Genomic DNA, 21780 nt, shown 5'->3' with positions numbered 1-21780 from the left:
TGGGGGTGTTGAGCCTGGAGAAGAGCAGCCCCAGAGGGGATCCCTTGTCCTTGTCTGCAGAGCTGCTTCCCAGCAGGTCCCCCCTCGGCTGTCCCGCTGCAGGAGGTTGTTCCTCCCCAGGGGCAGGACCCTGCCCTTGCCCTGACTGAACTTCATGAGGTTCCCTCTGTGCAGCTCTGCAGCTTGTCCAGATCTGGTTGTATGGCAGCACAGCCTGAGGGGTGTCAGCCACTGCTCCCAGTTTGGCACCAGCAGCAAACTGAGGCTCCACTCCATCCCTTCAGATCATTGATGTCAATGTTGAACAAGACTGGGCCTAGTCATGACCCCTGGGGAACACCATGAACTACAGGCCTCCAATTAAACTCTGTACCACTGATCACAACCCTCTGAGCTCTGTCCTTCAGCCACTTCTCAGCCCACCTCACAGATCACTTCTTTTCCTGGCAGTGTCTCAGTGTGCTGCCTGCCATGGCCCAGCTCTGCAGCACAATCCTAACTAACTGGAGCTACTGGGCTGGCACTGGTCAGCCTGCACTCCCCCCAGTCACTTCCCCATCCCTACTGCCAGCCCCCCATTTGCTTTACATCTGGGATGCTCATGGGTACACTGAGGAAGGCAAGGCCTGGGTTTTGGGGCAGATAAGCCACAAAGCAGGGTTCCTGACTGAGACCAGGGGGCCTTCAGATGCTTCAGCTCTTCCGGAGCTCAGCGCTGCTCAGTGTGCTGGTGGCACTCGCTCTGAGACCTGAGGCACTCATCACACATCCAGTGTGGGCTGCCAGTCCGGGGAAGGTGGCAGCAGCAGATACAGCTGGAATCTGCAGCGGGGGTGGGCTCCCAGAGGCCCTGGGAGGAGGGGGCAGCGCTGGACACGAGTCTGCTTTCCGCCCCAGGGTGTTCTGGAAGGTGCTGGGAGCTGCTGCAGCTGCTGGCGTGGGGCCGCTTGTCCCCAAGGCTCAGCTGTCTCATGCTTCCCTAAATAGAAAGGGAAGAGGGTCTGAGCACTGTGCAGGGGGCAGCCGCCCCAGCCCTGGCCTGTTTTGGCACAACACCCCCAGGTTCCTGCTCCCCACAGCCTGTGCAGCTCTGCAGGTAGAGAGGAGCTGGATTGGGCCGGGTGGGTGGCAGAGGGGCCCTGCTCTCTGCAGACAGGAGCTGCCCACTCGCAGGCAGATGCCCCCCTGCGCTGGGCTGGCTGCTGTGGCCCTGGCTGCCAGCCCTCCCCAGGCACTATATAGGCCAGGGGGGACGAGGAGGGGGCCAGGCTGTGGTGACAGGTGACGCTGACAGGCAGCAGGAGCTGCCAGCTCCTGCCCAAACTTGGAGCTCTTCCCTGAGCTACTCAGCCACGCTGTGGGGCGAGTGGAATTCTTTCTTACCTTTTTTGTTGCTTTTCTTCCTTCTATCAATCGACCCCCAAGGATCTATAGCTGTGGGAGAAGCCTCTGAGAAGCCACAGCCCTGAAGAGCAGTTTTGGTCTTCGTTGTCAAAACTCTTCAGCCTGGTAAGTTGCTTTTATTACAATCACAGGATCAGAATTGCTCTGGTTGGGAGAGACCTTTAAGATCATAGAGTCCAACAGTTACCCCAGCACTGCCAGGTCACCACTAAACCATGGCTCTCAGCACCACAGGTACATGATTTTAAAGCCCTCCAGGGATGGGGACTCCACCACTGCCCTGGGCAGCTTGGGCCAGGCCTTGACAACCCTTTTGGGGGGAGAAATTGTTCCTCATGTCCAACCTAAAGCTCCCCTGATGCAACCTGAGACTGTTTCCTCTTGTCCTTGTGTGTTTGTTATGTGTTGGTCTCATGGTAAGACTCAGCTTGCTGGAGCAGGCAGGCAACCCTGCTGACACAGGCAGCTGAAAATGGGACTTAAATTGATGTTTTCCCTTAAAGCTCTCCAGATGGAGGATCCCATCCAGCTGAAAGAGGAGGGCAATAAATATTTTCAGGCCAATGACTACGAGAAAGCCCTTCAAAGCTACACTCAAGCCATAAAGCTCAACAAGGACAAGGCACTGCAGGCAGTGCTCTACAGGAACAGGGCAGCATGTTTCCTCAAAAAGGTGAGAAAGGCTCCTGGGGAGGCTGGGCAGTGGTCAAGGGGAGAGAGCAGGGAGGCCCCCAGAGTGCTTACCAGCTGTGGGCTGTGTGGTTTGTCCGTTTGTCAAACAGGCTGTTTGCAAAGTGGTCTGAAATGATTTGTTCTGGGCTTGTCCTGGAGCTGTAAAGCTGCCTCCCTGCTTCAGTCCTGCTGGAGCCGAGCACGCTGCTCTTACAGCTCTGCAGGCCAGGGGCTGGGGTGCAGAGCATTGCTCTGGCTGCCTGTCCCAGCAGGAGAGCAGCAGGGGCAGATATTTAGCAAAACAAAAAGGTTTTGGTGTCTGCACCCAAACTGCCTCAGCTGCCTGCGCTCGGGGTACTGACCTGCTGGAGGATGTGTGCAGTTTGTTTGCACAGTCCTGAATTGTCACTAGTCCAGAAGTGACCCCCAACCCAGACCCAGGGGCAGACAGGCTGTTGTGGGTATCCCCTCCTCCTTCCCTGCCCACCATCTGCCCCTGCATCACCAGCAGCATGTGTTGTCCCACCTGCATCACCTCTTCCATCAGCAGGTTGTCCCACCTGCATCAGCTTCCATCAGTGATGAAAAGCTACCTTAGCCCCCATCTTTCCTTCTGCAGGCTGCTGCTGGCTTCAGCAGGGTGTGCTGTTAGTAAGTGGGAGCAGAAGGGTCACATCAGCCGTGGGGACATGCCCTGCTGCTCCACTGCTAACCTCTCTCCTTTCTGGTTTACCAGGAGGAATATGCCAAGGCAGCCTCGGATGCATCTCGAGGTAAGGAGAAATCTGTTCTGGGAAAGCAGAGCTGCGTTGCTGGCATGCTCCAGCCTGCTCCCACATCTGCTTTGGGGCACTGTGGGCTTAATCCTTGATGGCCACTAACACCCAAGTGCTGAGGCCACAAGGGCACTAATGGAGGAGATTCTAAAGCTGCCCCAGTTGGGTGTGTTGGTGCTCACCAGGTATCATAGAAGCACAGAATCAACCAGGTTGGAAAAGACCTCAGAGACCATCAAGTCCAACCTATTACCTAATACCTAACACCTCCATGACTAAACCATGGCTCCAAGTGCCACATCCAAGCCTTTTTTTGAACACCTCCAGGGACAGGGACTCCACCACCTCCCTGGGCAGCACATTCCAGTGCGCAATCTCTCTTTCTGGGAAGAACTTTCTCCTCACCTCCAGCCTAAACCTCCCCTGGCACAGCTTGAGACTGTGTTCTCTTGTTCTGGTGCTGGTTGCCTGGGATTGAGTGGCCCAGAACTGGACACAGGACTCAAGGTGTGGCCTAACCAGTGCTGAGCACAGGGCACAAGGACTTCCCTGCTCCTGCTGGCCTCACCAGATACTGACTAACTCGGTGCTAACAGCTGCAGCTGAAGGGGCTGTAGGCACTGTCAAACAAATCACATTTACAGAGATGTCAAGTTGTGGCTTCAAGGTGTGGCCTAACCCTGTACTCAGCAATTTAAGAAGGACATTGAGATACTTTAATGTGTCCAGAGAAGGGCAAGAAAGCTGGGGAGGGGTCGGGAGCACAGTCCTGTGAGCAGAGGCTGAGGGAGCTGGGGTTGCTTAGCCTGGAGGAGAGGAGGCTCAGGGGAGACCTTCTTGCTCTCTGCAACTCCCTGAAGGGAGGTTGGAGCCAGGTGGGGGTTGGTCTCTTCTCTCAAGCAACCAGCACCAGAACAAGAGGACACAGTCTCAAGCTGTGCCAGGGGAAGTTTAGGCTGGAGGTGAGGAGGAAGTTCTTCCCAGAAAGAGAGATAGGCCCTTGGGATGTGCTGCCCAGGGAGGTGGTGGAGACCCCATCCCTGGAGATGTTCAAAACAGGCTTGGATGTGGCACTTGGAGCCATGGTTTAGTCGTCAGGAGGTGTTAGGTATTAGGTAATAGGTTGGACTTGATGATCTCTGAGGTCTTTTCCAACCTGGTTGATTCTGTGATTCTATGTCCAAGAGCAAACTCTCACACCTGGGCTTTTGGGTCACTTTCCCAGCTATTGACATCAACTCTTCGGATATCAAAGCCTTGTACCGGCGCAGCCAGGCTCTGGAGCAGCTGGGGAAGTTGGACCAAGCCTTCAAAGATGCTCAGAAATGTGCCACCCTCGAGCCCCGCAACAAAAACTTCCAGGAGACCCTGAGGAGACTGGGGGCCAACATCCAGGAGAAGGTAAATGCTGGAGAAGCAGTCTGTTGTAGTTTGAGCTGGGTGCCCCCCTGGTGCATTCACCAGGGAGGGGGAAGAAGGAGCCCTGGGGGTTTTGCATGCACCCTCAGGTGGGGATGGGATCTTTCTTTGTCACTGCGCTTTGGGTTTTCTGTAACATTCACTGCTTTCTATTTAAACTTTCATCACTTTTGCAATCCGTTTGTCTGAGTCATTATTTCTGCCTGTGGTGGGGAGGGGATCTGCCCCAACCCATTACACAGTCCCAGGTCCCTGGGCCAGGTGGGAGAAGGCCTGGATCTTCCCCCTCTGATGCCCCTTGCACTCTGTTGGCACAGCTGCGCATTCAGTTCTCCACGGACATGAGGGTGCAGAAGATGTTTGAGATCCTGCTGGATGAGAACAGTGAGAAGGAGAAGCGTGAGAAGGTGAGAACTGGCCTTGACAAAATTGCTGCTGGGTGTCAGGGGCTGCACTGGGGAGCAGAAGGCTGCTTGCTCTTCCCTGTAACCCCTGCATGGAGGACAAGGTGAGGAGCCAGGTGGTGAACTGCACTCAGAGAGACAGCTGGGAGAGGAAATGCCCCAGGCCATGGAAGATGGACCAGCTGTAATGTGGTGGGTTGAAATTTACCCCCCAACACACATTATCTTTGCCAGCCCAGCCCAGTTGGAAGCAACTGAAAGTTGTATTTACAGGGAAAACTACAATCTACAATGGGATGCAATGAATGTGTACCAAATAGCCAGGATTTACAATATTTACAGGGATTTACACTTAATAAACAGCACAGAAGCCCCCTGGTCAAAGAGCAGGGGAAGCTACCAGCTTCTCCTTCCCTGCCTCCCCCTCACACCCCTGTACAAAAGAAGGGACAAGAGAAAGGAGCAGAGAAGTTAATAGCAAAGCAATGCAGCCAAGGTCAAGCAGAAGCAAGTTAGTTTCTCTCCCCAGAGTGAAGAAGGGAGAAGAGAAGAGGAATTGTTTTGGGGACAAGATCTGGTGGCAGATCTCTCTCCACTGGGGTTGTTTAGAATTCCCTTTCCACACCCAGTGGTGATTTGTTTACATTTTACTACTTCTCTGCTTCCAAGAGCTGTGAAAAATTGTAAAGGCATAGCCTTAAACTCCCACACCAGCCTTCCAAATCACCAAAGGTGGGCTCAGGCTGGACTTCTGCTCAGGCACCTTCCCCACCTTGCCCTCCCTCGCTTTTCTTGGACAGAGCAAAGCCAATCCCCAGCTGCACCTTGGAGAAAGCACCCAGTGTGGTCTGAGCTGGTCTCCTGAATCCATCAGGAGATTACCACCCCCCCAGCTCCCACCACGCACCCCAGAGCTGCATGGAGGGGTTTTGGAAGCTGATGGCAGGGCTGTGCTGATGACCTCTGGTTCTTCTGTCTCCCACCCAGGCCGCAAACAACCTCATAGTCCTGGGGCGGGAGGAAGCAGGAGCTGAGAGGATTTTCCAGAACAATGGAGTCAGCCTCCTGCTGCAGCTGATAGAAACCAAGAATCCTGAGCTGATCCTGGCAGCTGTGAGGACACTTTCAGGCATGTGCACAGGCCACAAGGCTCGGGTAAGTCATGAGGTGCTGCAGGCTTTCACTGCCTTGCACCTGGGGGAGTGGAAAGCTGCTTGTGAGCAGAGGGGACTTCTGCTCCTTCTGCTCCTCACAGGAAATAATGAGATCCTGCTAAGGCAATCTGAGATTCTGTAGGGGCAGGAAATACAAATAGTGAGGAGTGGGGTTAACACAGAGTGCTGAAACTGCCCCTGTGGCTGTGCTTCTGACCTCTGGGGTCAAAGCTGTACATTCCCCACAGTGCCTTCATGTGTGCTGGTGTAAAACTTACCCTGAGTTGTTACCACATAAGTGGTGGTGAGCATGGCTGGGTCAAACTCATGTCCTTCACCACAGGTCTCAGAAGAGCAGCAGATAACTAACACTGGGAGAGCTTTCACAGAATCAACCAGGCTGGAAAAGACCTCAGAGATCATCAAGTCCAACCTATTACCTAACACCTCCTGACAACTGAACCATGGCTCCAAGTGCCAGATCCAATCCCCTCTTGAACACCTCCAGGGATGGGGACTCCACCACCTCCCTGGGCACCACATCCCAATGGCAAATTACTCTCTCTGTGAAGAACTTTCTCTTCACCTCCAGCCTAAACTTCCCCTGGTGCAGCTTGAGAGTGTGTCCTCTTGTTTTGTCCAAGGCTTAATGAACAGAGGAGCTACAAGAAAGTGAAGATTCCTGGGGAGGGATCCAAGGCAAATGCCAGGGTTTCTGAGCCACCTAATACCTTACCGTGTCTGTTAGATGGTTGGAAGCAGGAGGTGGCTGTGAGTGTCAGTGTGACAGGGCAAAGGAGTAGGGGGGACAATGACACAACAGAAATAAAATGTCCTGGATAGAAGCCCAGCATGGTGAAGATCTGTTCTGTTCTTCTCTAATGGCTGTTGTAGAAGAGGAGTCTCAGGGGAGACCTTCTTGCACTCTCCAACTCCCTGAAGGGAGGTTGTAGCCAGGTGAGGGTTGGTCTCTTCTCCCAGGCACCCAGCACCAGAACAAGGGCACACAATCTCAAGCTGTGCCAGGGGAGATTTAGAATGGATGTTAGGAAGAAATTCTTCCCAGAAAGAGAGATTGGCCCTTGGGATGTGCTGCCCAGGGAGGTGGTGGAGTCCCCATCCCTGGAGGTGTTTAGGAAGAGACTGGATGGGGTGCTTGGTGCCATGGTTTAGTTGATTAGATGGTGTTGGGTGATAGGTTGAAGTTGATGATCTCAAAGGTCTTTTCCAACCTGGTTTATTCTATTCCATTCCATTCTATGGCCCACAAGGTCAGTGTGCTTCTGAATGTGCCTCCCCTGAGTTACTGCTGTGCTCCCTGCATGGGGACAGGCTACCTGGGTTTGCTCACAGCCAGGGTGGGGTTTGTGCACCAGAGCCTTGTGTGAAGACCTCTGCCAAACCCAGCCATGCTCCTCTCAACATGGGAACAGTCCAGGGCAGTCCTGGCACACCTGGGGTTTAGGAGTTGTCTTGTTGTTAAAGAGAGTAAGAATGGAAGGCAAAGCTCTGCCTTGCACTGACCCATACTGACCCAGGACAATTCTCTGTAGAGAGGCTGAGGTTTTTAAAGCTGACTTCTCTAAGAGCTGCCCTGCTCTCTCCTTTCTGGGGCCAGGCCACTGCCATTCTCCATTACCTGGGCATTGACAGCATTTGCATGTGGATGTCTGTAGACAATGAAGAAATCTCCCTGGCTGTCTGCAACCTTCTCCAGACCATCACTGACTGCCTACTGGGCCAGGGGAAGGAGGAGCATCACGGCAAGGAGGAGGCTGTAGTGCTAGGTAATGGTGCATGACCTTCAGTCTTGCTAGAGAAAGAGCAGGGAGGGCTCTGCTCCTGGGCTGTCCACCTTGTTCCTTGTTCTTTGGTGGAGTGGGAATTTTGCCCTTCAGCTGTCCAGGATGACAACCTGCACACAGCTCTTACCCTCGTGGTGGTGGCTTACATACCTGCATTCCAGCCACACAACAGCTTTGAATGGGCTTCCCTGGGTTCAGCTGCTTTTGAAGAGAACTTCTTGTAAGTGGCTCTTACAGTCTTGCCTCTGTGTAGATACCAAAAAGGACCTGAGGCTGATCACGATGCGCCTGCTGGACATGCTGGTCAGTAAGAATGTCTCTGGGCAGGGCCGAGACCGAGCACTCAACCTCCTCAACAAGAACATCCCAAGGAAGGACCTGAAAGACCTTGACAACAGCAGAACCACCTTTGTCATTGACAATGGTGAGTCCTCCCCCTCCATCCCTGCTCTGGCTGGGGAGATGGCATTTAACAAGTCCAAGTGCCAAGTGCTGCACTTTGGCCATGGCAACCCCATGCAGTGCTACAGGCTGGGGGCAGAGTGGTTGAAGAGCTACCAAACAGAGAGGGACCTGGGGGTGCTGATTGACAGCTGCCTAAACATGAGCCAGCAGTGTGCCCAGGTGGCCAAGAAGGCCAATGGCATCCTGGCCTGCATTAGGAATAGTGTGGCCAGCAGGAGCAGGGAGGTCATTGTGCCCCTGTACTCTGCATTGGTTAGGCCACACCTTGAGTCCTGTGTCCAGTTCTGGGCTCCTCAGTTTAGGAAGGACATTGAGTGACTTGAAGGTGTCCAGAGAAGGGCAACAAGGCTGGGGAGGGGTCTGGAGCACAGCCCTGTGAGGAGAGGCTGAGGGAGCTGGGGTTGCTTAGCCTGGAGAAGAGGAGGCTCAGGGGAGACCTCATTGCCCTCTACAACTACCTGAAAGGTGGTTGTAGCCAGGAAGGGGTTGGTCTCTTCTCCCAGGCAATTAGCACCAGAACAAGAGGACACAGTCTCAAGCTGCACCAGGGGAAGTTGAGACTTGAGATGAGGAGAAAGTTCTTCACCGAGCGAGTCGTTTGTCATTGGAGTGTGCTGCCCAGGGAGGTGGTGGAGTCCCCATCCCTGGAGGTGTTCAAGAGGGGATTGGATGTAGCACTTGGAGCCATGGTCTAGTCATGAGGTCTATGGAGACAGGTTGGACTCGATGATCCTCGAGGTCTCTTCCAACCTTGGTGATACTGTGAGACTGTAGATGTGGAGCTGTGTACTTGTACCCAAATACCTGCAGAGCATAGAACCACAGAGCCATACAATCACAGAACCACAGAACCATACAGTGGTCTGGGTTGGAAGGCACCTCCAAAGCTCATCCAGTCCAACCCTCCCTGCAGTCAGCAAGGACATCCTCCACTCGATCAGGTTGCTCAGAGCCCTGTCCAGCCTCACCTTGGCCTCCAGGGATGGGGCCCCAACCATCTTCCTGGGCAACTGTTGCAGTGTTCCAGCAGCCTCATGGTGCAGAACTTGTTCCTCAGATCCAATCTCAATCTGTTCTGATCTCATTTCAAACCATTGCCTCTCATCCTGTCCCTGCAGGCCTTTGCAAGCAGTCTCTCTCCAACAGATCCTCTCTATCCAGTGAATCCTCTCTGGGTGTTTTTTGGTGCATGCAATCCTGGAGCAAAGTTAGACTAACTAGCAGGAAAGAGTTAAAAAATGTGTGAGAGGAAGAACTTTTTGGTTTCTCTGGGACTGGCTTAATTTCTCTGGTTAGTTTATTCCAATGGATTTGTTACTGCTGAGTGGATTTGGCTTGGATAGGCTGTCTAGCTCAGGTCAGGAGGAGCACCTGATGGGCTTGCTGGATTCCTGAACTGGTCACTTCTAAAACAGGAAGGGGTGAAGAATTTGTAATGGAGGTGTTTGTAGCCTAATTCCAATGGATGTGTGTTGGCATTTGGGTGGAGGTTGTTTGATTCCACTTGAGCAAATGGAGGATTAAGACAGCCAGAATCACTTGTAAGTCACTGCCTTTTCCTCAGGGAGAGCCTCCAGCCTTGGAGGTCAGTGATGCCTCCTGACAAAAATAACTGTTCCAGTCAGGGACAGTTTTGCTTATCTGCTCCTGATAACTGGGGGCTGGCTAACAGCCTGGTGCTGTAAACCTGTAATCTCACCAGCAGAAGCTCCTCCACGGTAGATAACCAAGTCCTTGTTTGTTTAAGGCTTAGGTAATCAGGCTGCAAAGGAGCCGAGGAGGGTCCGAGGGGGCTATGTCACTACAAGAAAGCAACGACCAGCTCCCTGCATTTTGTACTGACCTCTCTCTCCCCTCTAATGGCCCTGCCCCTTCATTGTTTCCAGGGTTAAAAAAGATACTGAAAGTGGTGGGTCAGATTCCTGAGCTGCCTGGCTGCCTGCCACTGACGGAGAACACTCAGCTGACTGCCTCCGTCCTGCTGAACAGACTCTACGACGACCTGCGCTGCGACCCGGAGCGTGACAACTACCGAGAGATCTGCGAGGAGTACATCAAGTGAGCGGGGCTGGCTGCCTGGGGCCCAGAGGCACAGCAGCAGGAGCTCTTTAAGATGGGATCAGGCACTCCCAGCCCACTTAGACGCCTGATTGAATCCCTGGGAGGTCACACAGGAACACATCCAGCTGGGTTTGGAAGCTCTCCAGAGAGTTCTGCTCCCCCCTGCTGGATCGTAGCCTTTGCAGGAGTTTGGGCTCATCTGTATCCCAACTGCTGTTCCACATACTGCTCCCTCTCTCCCATGCAGGAGCAAAATTGACCCCCAGGACATGGATAAGACACTTCAGGCCATCCAGATGGTATCTGGAATTCTGCAAGGGCCCTTTGACTTGGGCAACAAGCTGCTTGGCATGAAGGGGATCATGGAGATGATGGTTTCCCTCTGTGGGTCTGAGAGGGAGATTGACCAGCTCGTAGCCGTGGAAGCCCTCATCCATGCTTCCACCAAGCTGAGCAGAGCCACCTTCATCATTTCCAACGGGGTGAACCTCCTGAAGGAGATCTACAAGAAGACCAAGAATGAGAAGATCAAAATCCGAGCGCTGGTGGTAAGGGTGGCAGCCTCTGCCTCTGCCACCTGCCACACTCAGCAGCTACGCCCCAGACCTCAGAGAGGGGGGAGGCAACATGCTGAGTTCACCCACCTCAGCTGGGGTTGGTTTATGGGGCTTGTCCCTAGAAGGAATGGGGAGAGGTGGCAGGCCTGGAGGCCATATGGTTTGTTGGTAACTTTGAAGGCAGAAGTGGTTCATCTTCCATCAATGGCATCCAGGAAGAGCACAAAACTCACTTTGCTGTGCTACACTTCGCTGTGAACCATCTGCTGGGTATTAGAATGACTTCACATTTAGGCATGGGCTGGGGGCTGTTCTGGGGCAGCAATAAGAAAAGATTAATGAACTTTTCTCACTGGTGTATCCTCTTCATCCTCCTCAGGGCCTCTGCAAGCTGGGCTCAGCAGGAGGCACAGATTACGGGCTGCGGCAGTTTGCTGAGGGCTCCACTGAGAAGCTGGCCAAGCAGTGCCGGAAGTGAGTTTCCTTTTCCCTGAGATTCAGAGAGGGCTTTGGGTTGGAAAGGATCTTGAAGGGCCTCTGGTTCAAACACCCCTGTCATTGGCTGGGACACCTCCTGCTAGACAAGGTTGCTACAAGCCACCACAGCTTCTCTGGGTAACCTGGGCCAGTGTCTCACCACCCTCACAGTGAAGAGTTTCTTCCTTGTATCTCGTCTGAATCTCTCCTCTTCCAGACTGAAGACATTGCCCATTGTTTATCACCACATGACCTGCTAAAGTCCCTCCAGCTTTCCTGTAGGCCCTTTTTAGATACTGAAAGGCCACCAGAAGGTCTCTCCAGGCTGAACAACCTCAACTCTCTCAGCCTGGCCTCACAGCAGAGAGCTTCCAGCCCTCCCAGCATTGCTGTGGCCTCCTTTAGCCCTGCTCCAACAGGTCCCTCTCTGCCTGTGCTGTGCTGAGGCCTCCAGAGCTGCCCCAGCACTGCAGGTGAGGTCTCATCAGAGTGCAGCAGAGGGGCAGCCCAGGCTGGCTCCAAGCTGGCTCTGGGCTGGCAGCGCTCGGTGCTGGCTCATGTTGAGCTTCTCATGTTGTAACCAGCACAGCACAGCAGCTGTTCTAAGCAATTGTTCTACACATCAGCTATTGCTCTGTGCTTTGCAAAATACAACATGTTCCTTTCCCAAGAGCTCTTGTCCACACCTTGCCTTCATGTGTGGTTGCTGCCTGACAGCTGACAGTGCCCCCAGAGCACTGGAACCTGGAGCTCCTCTGTGCCTGAAGCAACTGTATGGGCTTCAATACCCAGATAAACCACCTCCCTCCCTCACTTCACCTGTGAGACACCAGGCATGGTGCCTCCTGTGCCAGAATGGTGCAGCCTGATTCAAGACTTACCTGGAAAATGCACAAATGCCTTTGGAAGGTGACTTTGCCATGTGGACTAACCAAAGAGGTCAGATGAAGTGAGCAAGTGACTGAAGCACAGAATAGCAGAATGGCAGAGCTTGGAAGGGACCTCTGGAAACCATCTAGTCCAAACTCCTGCTAAACAGGAGCAGCCCTGAAGAAAAGGCCTTGGGAGTGCTTCTCCCAAGCACTGACCTTCTTGTGGCCTTCCAGGATCTGCAGGAGGCTGCAGGAAAGCTGGGGAGGGACTTTTGAGGCTGTCAGGGAGGGATAGGACTGGGGGGGATGGAGCAGAACTAGAAATGGGGAGATTGAGATTGGATGTGAGGAAGAAGTTGTTCCCCAGGAGGGTGGTGAGAGCCTGGCACAGGTTGCCCAGGGAGGTGGTGGAAGCCTCCTGCCTGGAGGTGTTTGCAGCCAGGCTGGATGTGGCTGTGAGCAACCTGCTGTGGTGTGAGGTGTCCCTGGCCATGGCAGGGGGGTTCCATGGCTGATCCTTGAGCTCCCTTCCAACCCTGACAATTCTGTGATTCTAAACCCCAGAGCAGGTTGCCCAGCATTGCAATGTCCAGGTAGGTTCAGAGAAATTACTCCTGGCTCCTGAGACAGAAATGTGGTTTCTCTGTTCCAGATGGTTGTGCAACACCAGCATTGATGCCCGCACCAGGAAGTGGGCTGTGGAAGGGATGTCCTACCTGACCCTGGATGCAGATGTGAAAGATGACTTTGTTGAAGATGGGCCAGCCCTGCAAGCTATGTTTGAATTAGCCAAGGTCTGTCTCTTTACCTTGTTCCCTCATTTCTCTGGTAGCATCAACTTCTCCCAGCACCCTAGTCCAACACTCTCCAGGCAGGAGGAGCTGGGACCCGAGACCTTCACAGAATCACAGAAAACATCTGGTTGAAGAGACCTCAAAGCTCATCCAGTCCAACCCCTGACCCAGCAGTGAAGGGTCAACACTAAACCGTGCCCCTGAGAGCCAGGTCCACACACTGCATGAAGACCCCCAGGGATGGTGACTCCACCACTGCCCTGGGCAGCCTGGTTTTGAGAACCTTTGCAGTGCAGAAATATTTCCTAATATCCATCCTGAAGCTCTTCTGGTGCAGCTTGGAACCGTTTCCTCTGGCCCTGTCTCTTGTCACAGGAGAAGAGGCCACCCCCTCCTCTCTCCAACCTGCCTTCAGGGAGCTGTAGAGAGCGATAAGGTCTCCCCTCAGCCGCCTCTGCTCCAGACTGAGCACCCCCAGCTCCCTCAGCTGCTCCTCATAGCCCAGGTGCTCCAGGCCCTTCACCAGCTTCATAGCCATTCTCTGGACACACTCCAGCCCTTCAATGTCCTTCCTGTCATGAGAGGCTCAGAACTGAACACACCACTGGAGGTGTGACCTCACCAGTGCTGAGCACAGGGGATGATCCACTCCCTGACCCTGCTGACTATGGTCTTTCTAATGCAAGCCAGGATGCCATTGGCTAAAAAAACCCCTCTAGTTTAGTGAGACTTGAGTTTTGCCTGTGCCAAAGTTATTATCATGCTGCTCTTCTCCCAAAGCTGAGGAAGGAAGGCTGCTCTTTGGGGAAGGAAGGCTGCTCTTTGAGGAAGGTTGCTCTTATGTCATTGTCAGCAACTGCTTGAAAACCAAAGGCCCCTGACAGCATCTGATGATGCCAAACAGTCTGTGTGACACAAAACCTTTTGGTTTTCCCTGCCCCGGCCTATGAAGCTGGGGATAAGGCTAAGAACACTTCAGCCAGTGCAAACCAGCACCACAGCAGTCCTAAGGGACCTGTTTCCCTGCTGCCTCCTCCTCACCCTCACAGAAGCTTCCATGTTTCTGTGCAGACCAGCGACAAGACCATCCTGTACTCTGTGGCTTCTACGCTGGTGAACTGCACCAACAGCTACGACACCAAGGAGCTGGTCCCAGAGCTGGTGCAACTGGCAAAATTCTCCAAGCAGCACGTGCCTGAGGAGCATCCAAAGGTAGGCTGTCTACAGCTGAGAGGTGGGAGAAGATGCTGGGATCACAGTATCACAGTACATTAGAGGTTGGAGGAGACCTCGAGAGATCACCGAGTCCAAGCCCCCTGCCAGAGCAGCATCACCCAGGGCAGTCTGCACAGGAAGGCATCCAGGTGGGGTTGGAAAGTCTCCAGAGAGGGAGACTCCACAGCCTCTCTGGGCAGCCTGCTCCAGGGCTCTGGCACTCTCACTGTAAAGAAGTTTCTCCTCATGTTGAGGTGAAACCTTCCCTGTTCAAGTTTGTTCTTTGTCTTATTGCTGTGCACCACCCAAAAGAGCTTGGCCCCCTCCACTTGCCCTCAGGTATTGATAGACATTGATCAGATCCCTCTCAGCCTTCTCCAGACTAAACAGCCCCAGGGCTCTCAGTCTCTCTTCACAGGGGAGATGCTCAAGTCCCCTAAGCATCCTTGTGGCTCTCCCTTGGACTCTCTCCAGCAGGTCTCTGTTTCTCTTGACCTGGGGAGCCCACAACTGGACACAGTATTGCAGGTGTGGTCTCAGCAGGGCAGAGTAGAGGGGGAGAACCTCCCTAGCACTGCTGGCCACATTTTCTTGCTGCACCCCAGGATCCCATTGGCTCTCTTGGCCACAAGGGCACATTGCTGTCCCATGCAGAACTTGCTGCCCACCAGCACCCCAAGGTGTTTGTGGAGCTGCTTTCCAGCAGGCCAGCCTCTGACCTGTCCTGGTGCTTGCTGTTATTCCTCCCCAGGTGCACAACCCTGCACTTGTCCTTACTGAACTTCATGAGGTTTGCCTGCACCCAGGTCTCAGCCTGTCCAGATCTTGTTGGATGGCCTGAGGGGTGTCAGCCACCCCCCCAGATTTGTGTCATCAGGAACTTGCTGAGGATACTCCTAATCCCCTCAGCCAGGTCATTGATAAAGATATTGAACAAAACTGGACCCAGTACTGATCCCTGGGGGACACCACTGCCCACAGGCCTCCAAGTTGAGTCAGGGGGATCTGAAGACAGGCTTGGCTAATCCCTTTCCCATATCCCCCCTCAGGACAAGAAGGATTTTGTGGTGAAGCGTGTCAAACGGCTGCTGAAGGCCGGCGTCGTCTCTGCCCTGGCCTGCATGGTGAAGGCAGACAGTGCCATACTGACAGAGCAGAGCAAGGAGCTCATTGCCAGGTGCCTTCAGTGCTCTCCTGGGAGCTGAGAGTGCTGGCCAGCCTGTGTGCCACTCAGGTGGTCACCTGGGCTGGCTTCATGCTTCACAGGGTGGTGCATTCTGCCTGTGGGGGAGGGATGAAAGGCAGCTGCAGAAAAGGTTTAAACCCAAAGATTTCCTTAAGCAGTGTCATAAAAATCCACATTCTGACCCTGAAGCTGGCTGCAGGGCTGCCTTGCTGGGATGCAGTTTGAATTCTTAGTCTTCTGTCCTGGTTTGGCTGGAACAGATTTTGTCTTCCAGGCCTGGGAACTTCTTGCTGTGCCATCTGTTGCTTCATCCCAGAGTGCCATGGGCATGGGGTTAAAGCTCTGGAATTTTCCTGGTGGATCTGGCAGAGCTGCACACCTGTAGCCCCCTTCTATGAGGGCTGCTGGTTATTGCCTTCTCATGTGGCTGTTTCACTGAGTGATGCTCTGCTTCTGCAGGGTGTTTCTTGCCTTGTGTGAGGACCCCAAGGACCGTGGGACCATCGTCGCTCAAGGTGGTGGAAAGGTATTTCCCGTTTGCAGCCCAACCTGATGGGCAGTTTAATGTCTGCTAGGAGCCTGCAAGGTGTTTACAGTGAGGTGACAGAACAGCATGAGCTGCCTTGGTAGCCCTCCAGCCCAAACTGCCACTCCAGAACTATCTCTGCAAGCCTCCAAAGAAGTCTTCGTCACAGTCACACAGCTGTCTGAGCTACAAGCTCTGGTGTGCTCCCTGCTCAAGAGCAAAAGCAAGACATCACTGTGGGCTGCAGTGCAGACCCATGTCTACAACAGACACATCCTTAGAGTATTTTCAACTTGGTGTGTTACAGACTCATAGAATGTTAGAGTTTGGAAGGGACCTCTGGAGACCATCCAATCTGACCCCCTGCTCAAGCAGAGCTCCCACAGCAGCTTGCCCAGGAGCACAATGCCCAGGGGGCTTTGGAAGCTCTCCACACAAGGACACTCCACAACCTCTCTGGGTAGCCTGCTCAGCACCCTCACACCAATGAACTGTCTCCTTCTCTCCAGATGGAACCTCCTGGGTTCCACTTTGTGCCCATTGCCCCTTGTCCTGTTCCTGGACACCACTGACAGGAGTCTGGCCCCAGCCTCTTGCTACCCACAGCTCCTTTAGCTCTTGCTGAGCACTGAGAAGATCTCCTCTCAGGCTGCCCTTCTCCCAGGCCTGTAGATCTTCTCAGAGGCACTGAATGTTCTCTTTTGTGTCCCTAGGCCCTGATTCCTCTGGCAGTGGAAGGCACAGAAGTTGGCAAGATAAAAGCTTCTCATGCTCTGGCAAAAATCGCTGCTATCTCCAATCCAGACATAGCATTCCCAGGGGAGAGGGTAAGCTGCAAAAACAATAGTTAAAAAAGGAATCCTGATCTTTCCTTTGGCAAATGAAAGTTGCCAAGATCTGAGAGCTGGAAGAGGCAGTGACATGCCCTCTCCCCTCAGGTGTACGAGGTGGTGAGGCCACTCGTCAGCCTGCTGAACACGGAGCGAGATGGCCTGCAGAACTATGAGGCTCTGCTAGGTCTCACTAACTTCTCAGGAAGAAGTGATAAACTTAGGTGAGTTTAACTGATGTGGCCTTCTTTCTTCCCCAGGGAGTTCCCAGAATCACAGAATATATCTGGTTGGAAGAGACCTCAAAGGTCATCCAGTCCAACCCCTGACCTAGCACCTGGTCTACGAGGAGCAGCTGAGGCAGCTGGGCTTGCTCAGTCTGGAGAAGGGGAGGCTGAGGGAGACCTCCTTGCTCTCTACAACTCCCTGAAGGGTGGTTGGAGCAAGGAGGGAGCAGCCTCTTCTCCTTGGTGGCAAGCAACAGGGCCAGAGGAAATGGTTTCAAGCTGCACCATGGGAGGTTCAGGCTGGATGCTAGGAAATATTTCTCCACAGAGAGGGTTCTCAAACACTGGAACAGGCTGCCCAGGGCAGTGGTGGAGTCACCATCCCTGGAGGTGTTCAAGCACTGTGTGGACCCAGCTCTTAGGGACATGGTTTAGTGTTGACCCTTCGGTGTTGGGTCAAAGGTTGGACTGGATGAGCTTGGAGATCTCTTCCAACCAGATGTTTTCTGTGATTCTGTCACTGGTCACTTTGGGCTACTTTTGGCAGAGCTGCAAGGGTCTCAGATCTAAGGGATTAATAAAAAGGCCTAGAAAGAGGAAAGACAGGAACCTAATGTGCACTGGAGAGAGAATGAAGCACATGGCACGAGCTCCAGTGCTGTGGACACTGATTTGTTTCAAGGCCTTCCCTGCCTACACTGAGTCTTCTCTGAGCTGCTCATGGCTTTAGTCGACCACTCCTCAATGCAGGATGAAGATCATCAAAGAGAAGGCCCTGCCAGATATCGAGAACTACATGTTTGAGAACCACGACCAACTGCGACAGGCAGCCACAGAGTGCATGTGCAACCTGGTGGTCAACAAGGAGGTAACTGGCTGGGCAGCTCAGCCTGCCTGTGTGCAGCAGCCTGGGAGCCCCTGGGAGGAGGCACTCATGGCCTTGGGCTTCTTTAGGTTCAAGAGCGGTTCGTGGCAGACGGAAACGACCGGCTGAAGTTGGTGGTGCTGCTGTGTGGTGAGGATGATGAGAAAGTCCAGGTTGCAGCAGCTGGAGCCCTGGCCATGCTTACAGCAGCACAGAAGAAACTCTGCTCTAAGATGACTGAAGTGGTAAGACCGTGGGTCTGATGGCTGGCAGCCTTAGGCATATCCTGGGAAGGGCCTGGCCCGGTCAGGGCAGTGCCTCTCTAGGAAGATGCAGTCCACCAGTTTGATTGTGAGGAACATGGTGGTGAAGCTGAGGCCTGGGTGTGCACGCTCCCCCTGCCTTCTGCTCGACTCCATCTGGGAGCTGAGGCGTTTCCAGACAGCTGTGCCCCAAGCTAAGCCCAGGATGTTGTCAGGCAAGGTCAGGAACGCAGAATATCCTTCTGCAGGCTCTTTAGGCTTTTGACAAACGACCTGCAATCCAGCCCTTCTTTCAGCCAGCAATGAGGAAACCTTGGTAGATAACCTGCTGAACTTTCCATGTTGGCAGAGATCTCCATTTCCTGTGCAGATCTTCAGGTCCTGAGAACCTGGACTCTGCACAGCTGAGTAGCTGTGAAGATCTTGGAGAATTCGTGAACACTGCTGTGTTGCACACATGCAGGTGTTGGACATTGTGCTGGTTTGAGCCTTAGCTGGAGTTTAAGAGCTCAGATGGTAACAAACTGATAATTCCTCTCCCTCCCCCCTTCCCTTTCCCTGGTAAGGAAAGGGAAAATAGAATAATGAGGAGGAAAAAAAAAAAAAAGGAGAAAAGGGATGTGGTGGTTTGAGCCTTAACTGGGACTTAAGAGCTCAGATGGGGGCAGCACATTCCAATGGCAAATTACTCTTCCTGGGAGGAACTTTCTTCCTAACATCCAGCCAAAACCTCCCCTGGCACAGCTTGAGACTGTGTCCTCTTGTTCTGGTGCTGCTTGCCTGGGAGAAGAGACCAACCCCCACCTGGCTACAACCTCCCTTCAGGGAGTTGCAGAGAGCAAGAAGGTCTCTCCTGAGCCTCCTCTTCTGCAGGCTAAGCAACCCCAGCTCCCTCAGCCTCTCCTCACAGGGCTGTGCTCCAGACCCCTCCCCAGCCTTGTTGCCCTTCTCTGGACACCTTCAAGTCTCTCAATGTCCTTCTTGAACTGAGGAGCCCAGAACTGGACACAGGACTCAAGGTGTGGCCTAAGCAGTGCTGAGCACAGGGCACAATGACTTCCCTGCTCCTGCTGGCCACACTATTCCTGATGCAGGCCAGGATGCATTCCTGGATCATGATTCTATGAGTCCATGATTCTAATGCTCTCTCTCTCCCTTCAAGACCACCCAGTGGCTTGAGATCCTACAGAGGCTCTGCTTGCATGATAACATGAAAGTGCAGCACCGAGGACTGGTCACTGCCTTCAACCTAATCAGTGCTGGCAAAGAGCTGGCAAAGAAGCTGGTGGAGTCAGAGCTCCTGGAGATCCTGACCTACATTGGCAAGCAAGAAGATCACCCCAAGCAGCAGGACATCATCAACATAGCACGGGATTGCCTCACAAAGTGCATGGATTATGGGCTGATCAAACCTCTCTCTCAGGCATGAGGAAATGAAAAGCACCAAAAGAGGCTGGGGGGACGGGGGGGGAACTACCAAGAAGTGTGGAAAAGTGAGAGCAAGGAGGAAAATCTGATGCCACTGTCAAGGGAGAAAATAGTCTGGGGACAACTTTGGAAGACCAGAAACTGTACAAGGAAAAGGGGGGCATCTGCCTGGGAAATATGGAAATTGTCCCTCTGAGGAATTCCCAAGGGGTGCAAATCCTTCGTCCTCTTCAGCTGATAGTGATGAAAGCTGCAAGGCCCAGCTGCAAACTAGTTGGGGGTGTTGGAAATGGGGCAGGGGCTGGCTGAAAGGAAACTCAGCTGACCAGAAATCCACCCTGCAAACCTCCACAGCTCCTGGCACTGCTGGAATTCCTAGCAGTGCTGCAGCATGGAGGGTTAAATGCCTTCCCTCCTACAGTCAGGAAATAGGTTGGGCTTTAGCTATTGCTTTTTTGTTCATTTCTGGTCTTTCTAACAGCCTGAAGTTGTCTGCCAAAGTGTGAGGCTGCAGGACAAAGTCAATAAAGTCACTGCCTTGTTCCAGCCGGACTTCCTCTCCTGCTTTTATTAAGCAAAGGAGACCCTAAGGGAACTCCCAGCCTTGCATCATACTGGAGGCTGAATTTTACCTACTTGCTAACTACCCAGCCCTGCTCCAGGGAAGATGCAAAGTGGCCATGCCAAGGAGGTGGCACTAACAGGGGAGGGTCACACCAGGGCACAGTGTTTGGCTCAAGAGGGAGTGCTGAAAGGACCTCCTTTGTAGAGCAAGCAGAATGAGAAGGAAAGACAGCAGCTGGTCATCACCTTGGAGTTGATTATGCAGATGAAAATAGAACCTTACTCAGCAGAGATTTCCAGGGGAAGGGCATGAAAATATTTCTGATCACACTGAGTGTGTGAAGTGATCCTCACAGCACAGGCACAGCAGGTGTGGAGCTGTGGGGGTATGTAACAGGTTAACTGCCTGTGTCCCCCCAACAGAGAGGTGAGGGAAAAGTAACAGAAAATGAACCCTCTGGGTTGAGAGAAAGAGTGGAGATCCAAAGTCTTAGTGAGCAAATGAGGTAATGCAATGCACAAGGACCTTAGCCCATTTGCAGCAACAGCTCAGCCTAAAGCAGGGAAGCAGCAGCATGTGTGAGCTCATTTTGATGAGGAATCAATCAATTACATGTACCACAGGTGCCCACAGGTACAGCTTGATTTAATAGAAAAGGCAGATGAGGCTGTGCTGGAGCACTGCAAGGCACCAACCCCGAGAGCGAGTCTCAGTCCCCCGACTTGCCCACCGACCCCGAGAGCGAGGCTCAGTCCCCCGACTTGCCCACCGACCCCGAGAGCGAGGCTCAGCCCCCGCCCCGAGTTGCCCACCGACCCCGACAGCGAGCGTCGGCCCTCTCCGAGTTGCCCACCAACCCCGACAGCGAGCCTCGGCCCTCCGCGAGTTGCCCACTGACCCCGAGAGCGAGCCTTGCCCCCACCCCGAGTTGCCCACCGACCCCGAGAGCAGAGCCAAGTAAAGCGCGGCATAACCCCAGAAGCTACCCAGTGAACCCAAAAGCAGAGCCGGACCCCAGCAAGGTGCAGCTGACTGACCCTAAGCACCCTACAAGTGGTAGTACCACTTCAGTACCACAGTGGTACTGAAGAGTGCGCAGTGGCGGAGGTGACCATCCCCCATCCGTGCAGGCATCCCCGTGACACCACACCTTGTCTTGGTGGATTGGACAAGAGGCAGCAGCACCCAGTAGTGATCTTCAGGTGCCTTAAGGGTCCTGCATCCCGTGGGGTGAGGCCAGGGCAATCACAGGAGGCTGGGCTGGGTCTTGCAGCCAAAGCTCCTCCCCTATTTCATGATCATGTTGTGTAACTTCTCACCCTACTGCTCATGCCTGCAGCCCGCTCAGGGGGTCACATGCCCCCTGCCCAGGGTAGTGGTTTGAGCCTTAACTGCAAATTAAGCGCTCCGATGGTAGAAACCCGAGAATCCCTCCCTGCTCCCCCTTCCTTTTGCACAGCAAGGAAGAAAGGGGAAAGAAAAGGGGAGAAGAAAACAAAAAGGGGTAGAAGCAGATTTTTTTTAATAAAATATATATATATATAGCAGTGAGAGGAAGGGTTTACAAGGGTAAGGAACAAGGATGAATAGGAAGCTATACAAAACCGAATTAGGATGGCCTTTGTATCTCCCTCGATGGATGTGGATTGCAGTCCTTAGGGAAGCCTGGATGCGGTAGGGAGAAGACCAGGCCTGACCATGTGGCAGCACCAGGAGGCCAGCAGCAACTCTTGGTCCTTTCAAACAGGCAAGGCAGAAGCACAGAGAACAAATGGCCTCAGCGTCTTCCTTTTTATAGGCTTGCTGGACAGGAAG

The 21780-nt window shown here is 53.4% G+C and overlaps 1 protein-coding gene across 1 annotated transcript; it reads left to right on the top strand.

Annotated features, from left to right (window-relative positions):
• Positions 1 to 1852: 1852 nt before the first annotated feature.
• UNC45B (unc-45 myosin chaperone B) lies at positions 1853 to 19426 on the top strand. The gene is made up of 19 exons (XM_054166919.1): positions 1853 to 2077; positions 2813 to 2849; positions 4078 to 4253; positions 4589 to 4678; positions 5663 to 5830; positions 7448 to 7616; positions 7888 to 8058; positions 9986 to 10157; positions 10408 to 10708; positions 11097 to 11191; positions 12719 to 12860; positions 13932 to 14072; positions 15125 to 15252; positions 15721 to 15787; positions 16501 to 16614; positions 16726 to 16841; positions 17595 to 17712; positions 17799 to 17954; positions 19135 to 19426. Exons 1-19 carry the CDS (start codon positions 1877 to 1879, stop codon positions 19399 to 19401), a joined length of 2829 nt encoding a protein of 942 aa, XP_054022894.1. The 5' UTR covers positions 1853 to 1876; the 3' UTR covers positions 19402 to 19426.
• The last annotated feature ends 2354 nt before the right edge of the window (positions 19427 to 21780 follow it).

This window comes from Dryobates pubescens, chromosome 13, assembly GCF_014839835.1.
Source record: "Dryobates pubescens isolate bDryPub1 chromosome 13, bDryPub1.pri, whole genome shotgun sequence".
NCBI lineage: Eukaryota > Metazoa > Chordata > Aves > Piciformes > Picidae > Dryobates > Dryobates pubescens.
Note: the sequence above shows the minus strand (reverse complement) of the source record. Positions and strands in the feature narration are given on the sequence as shown.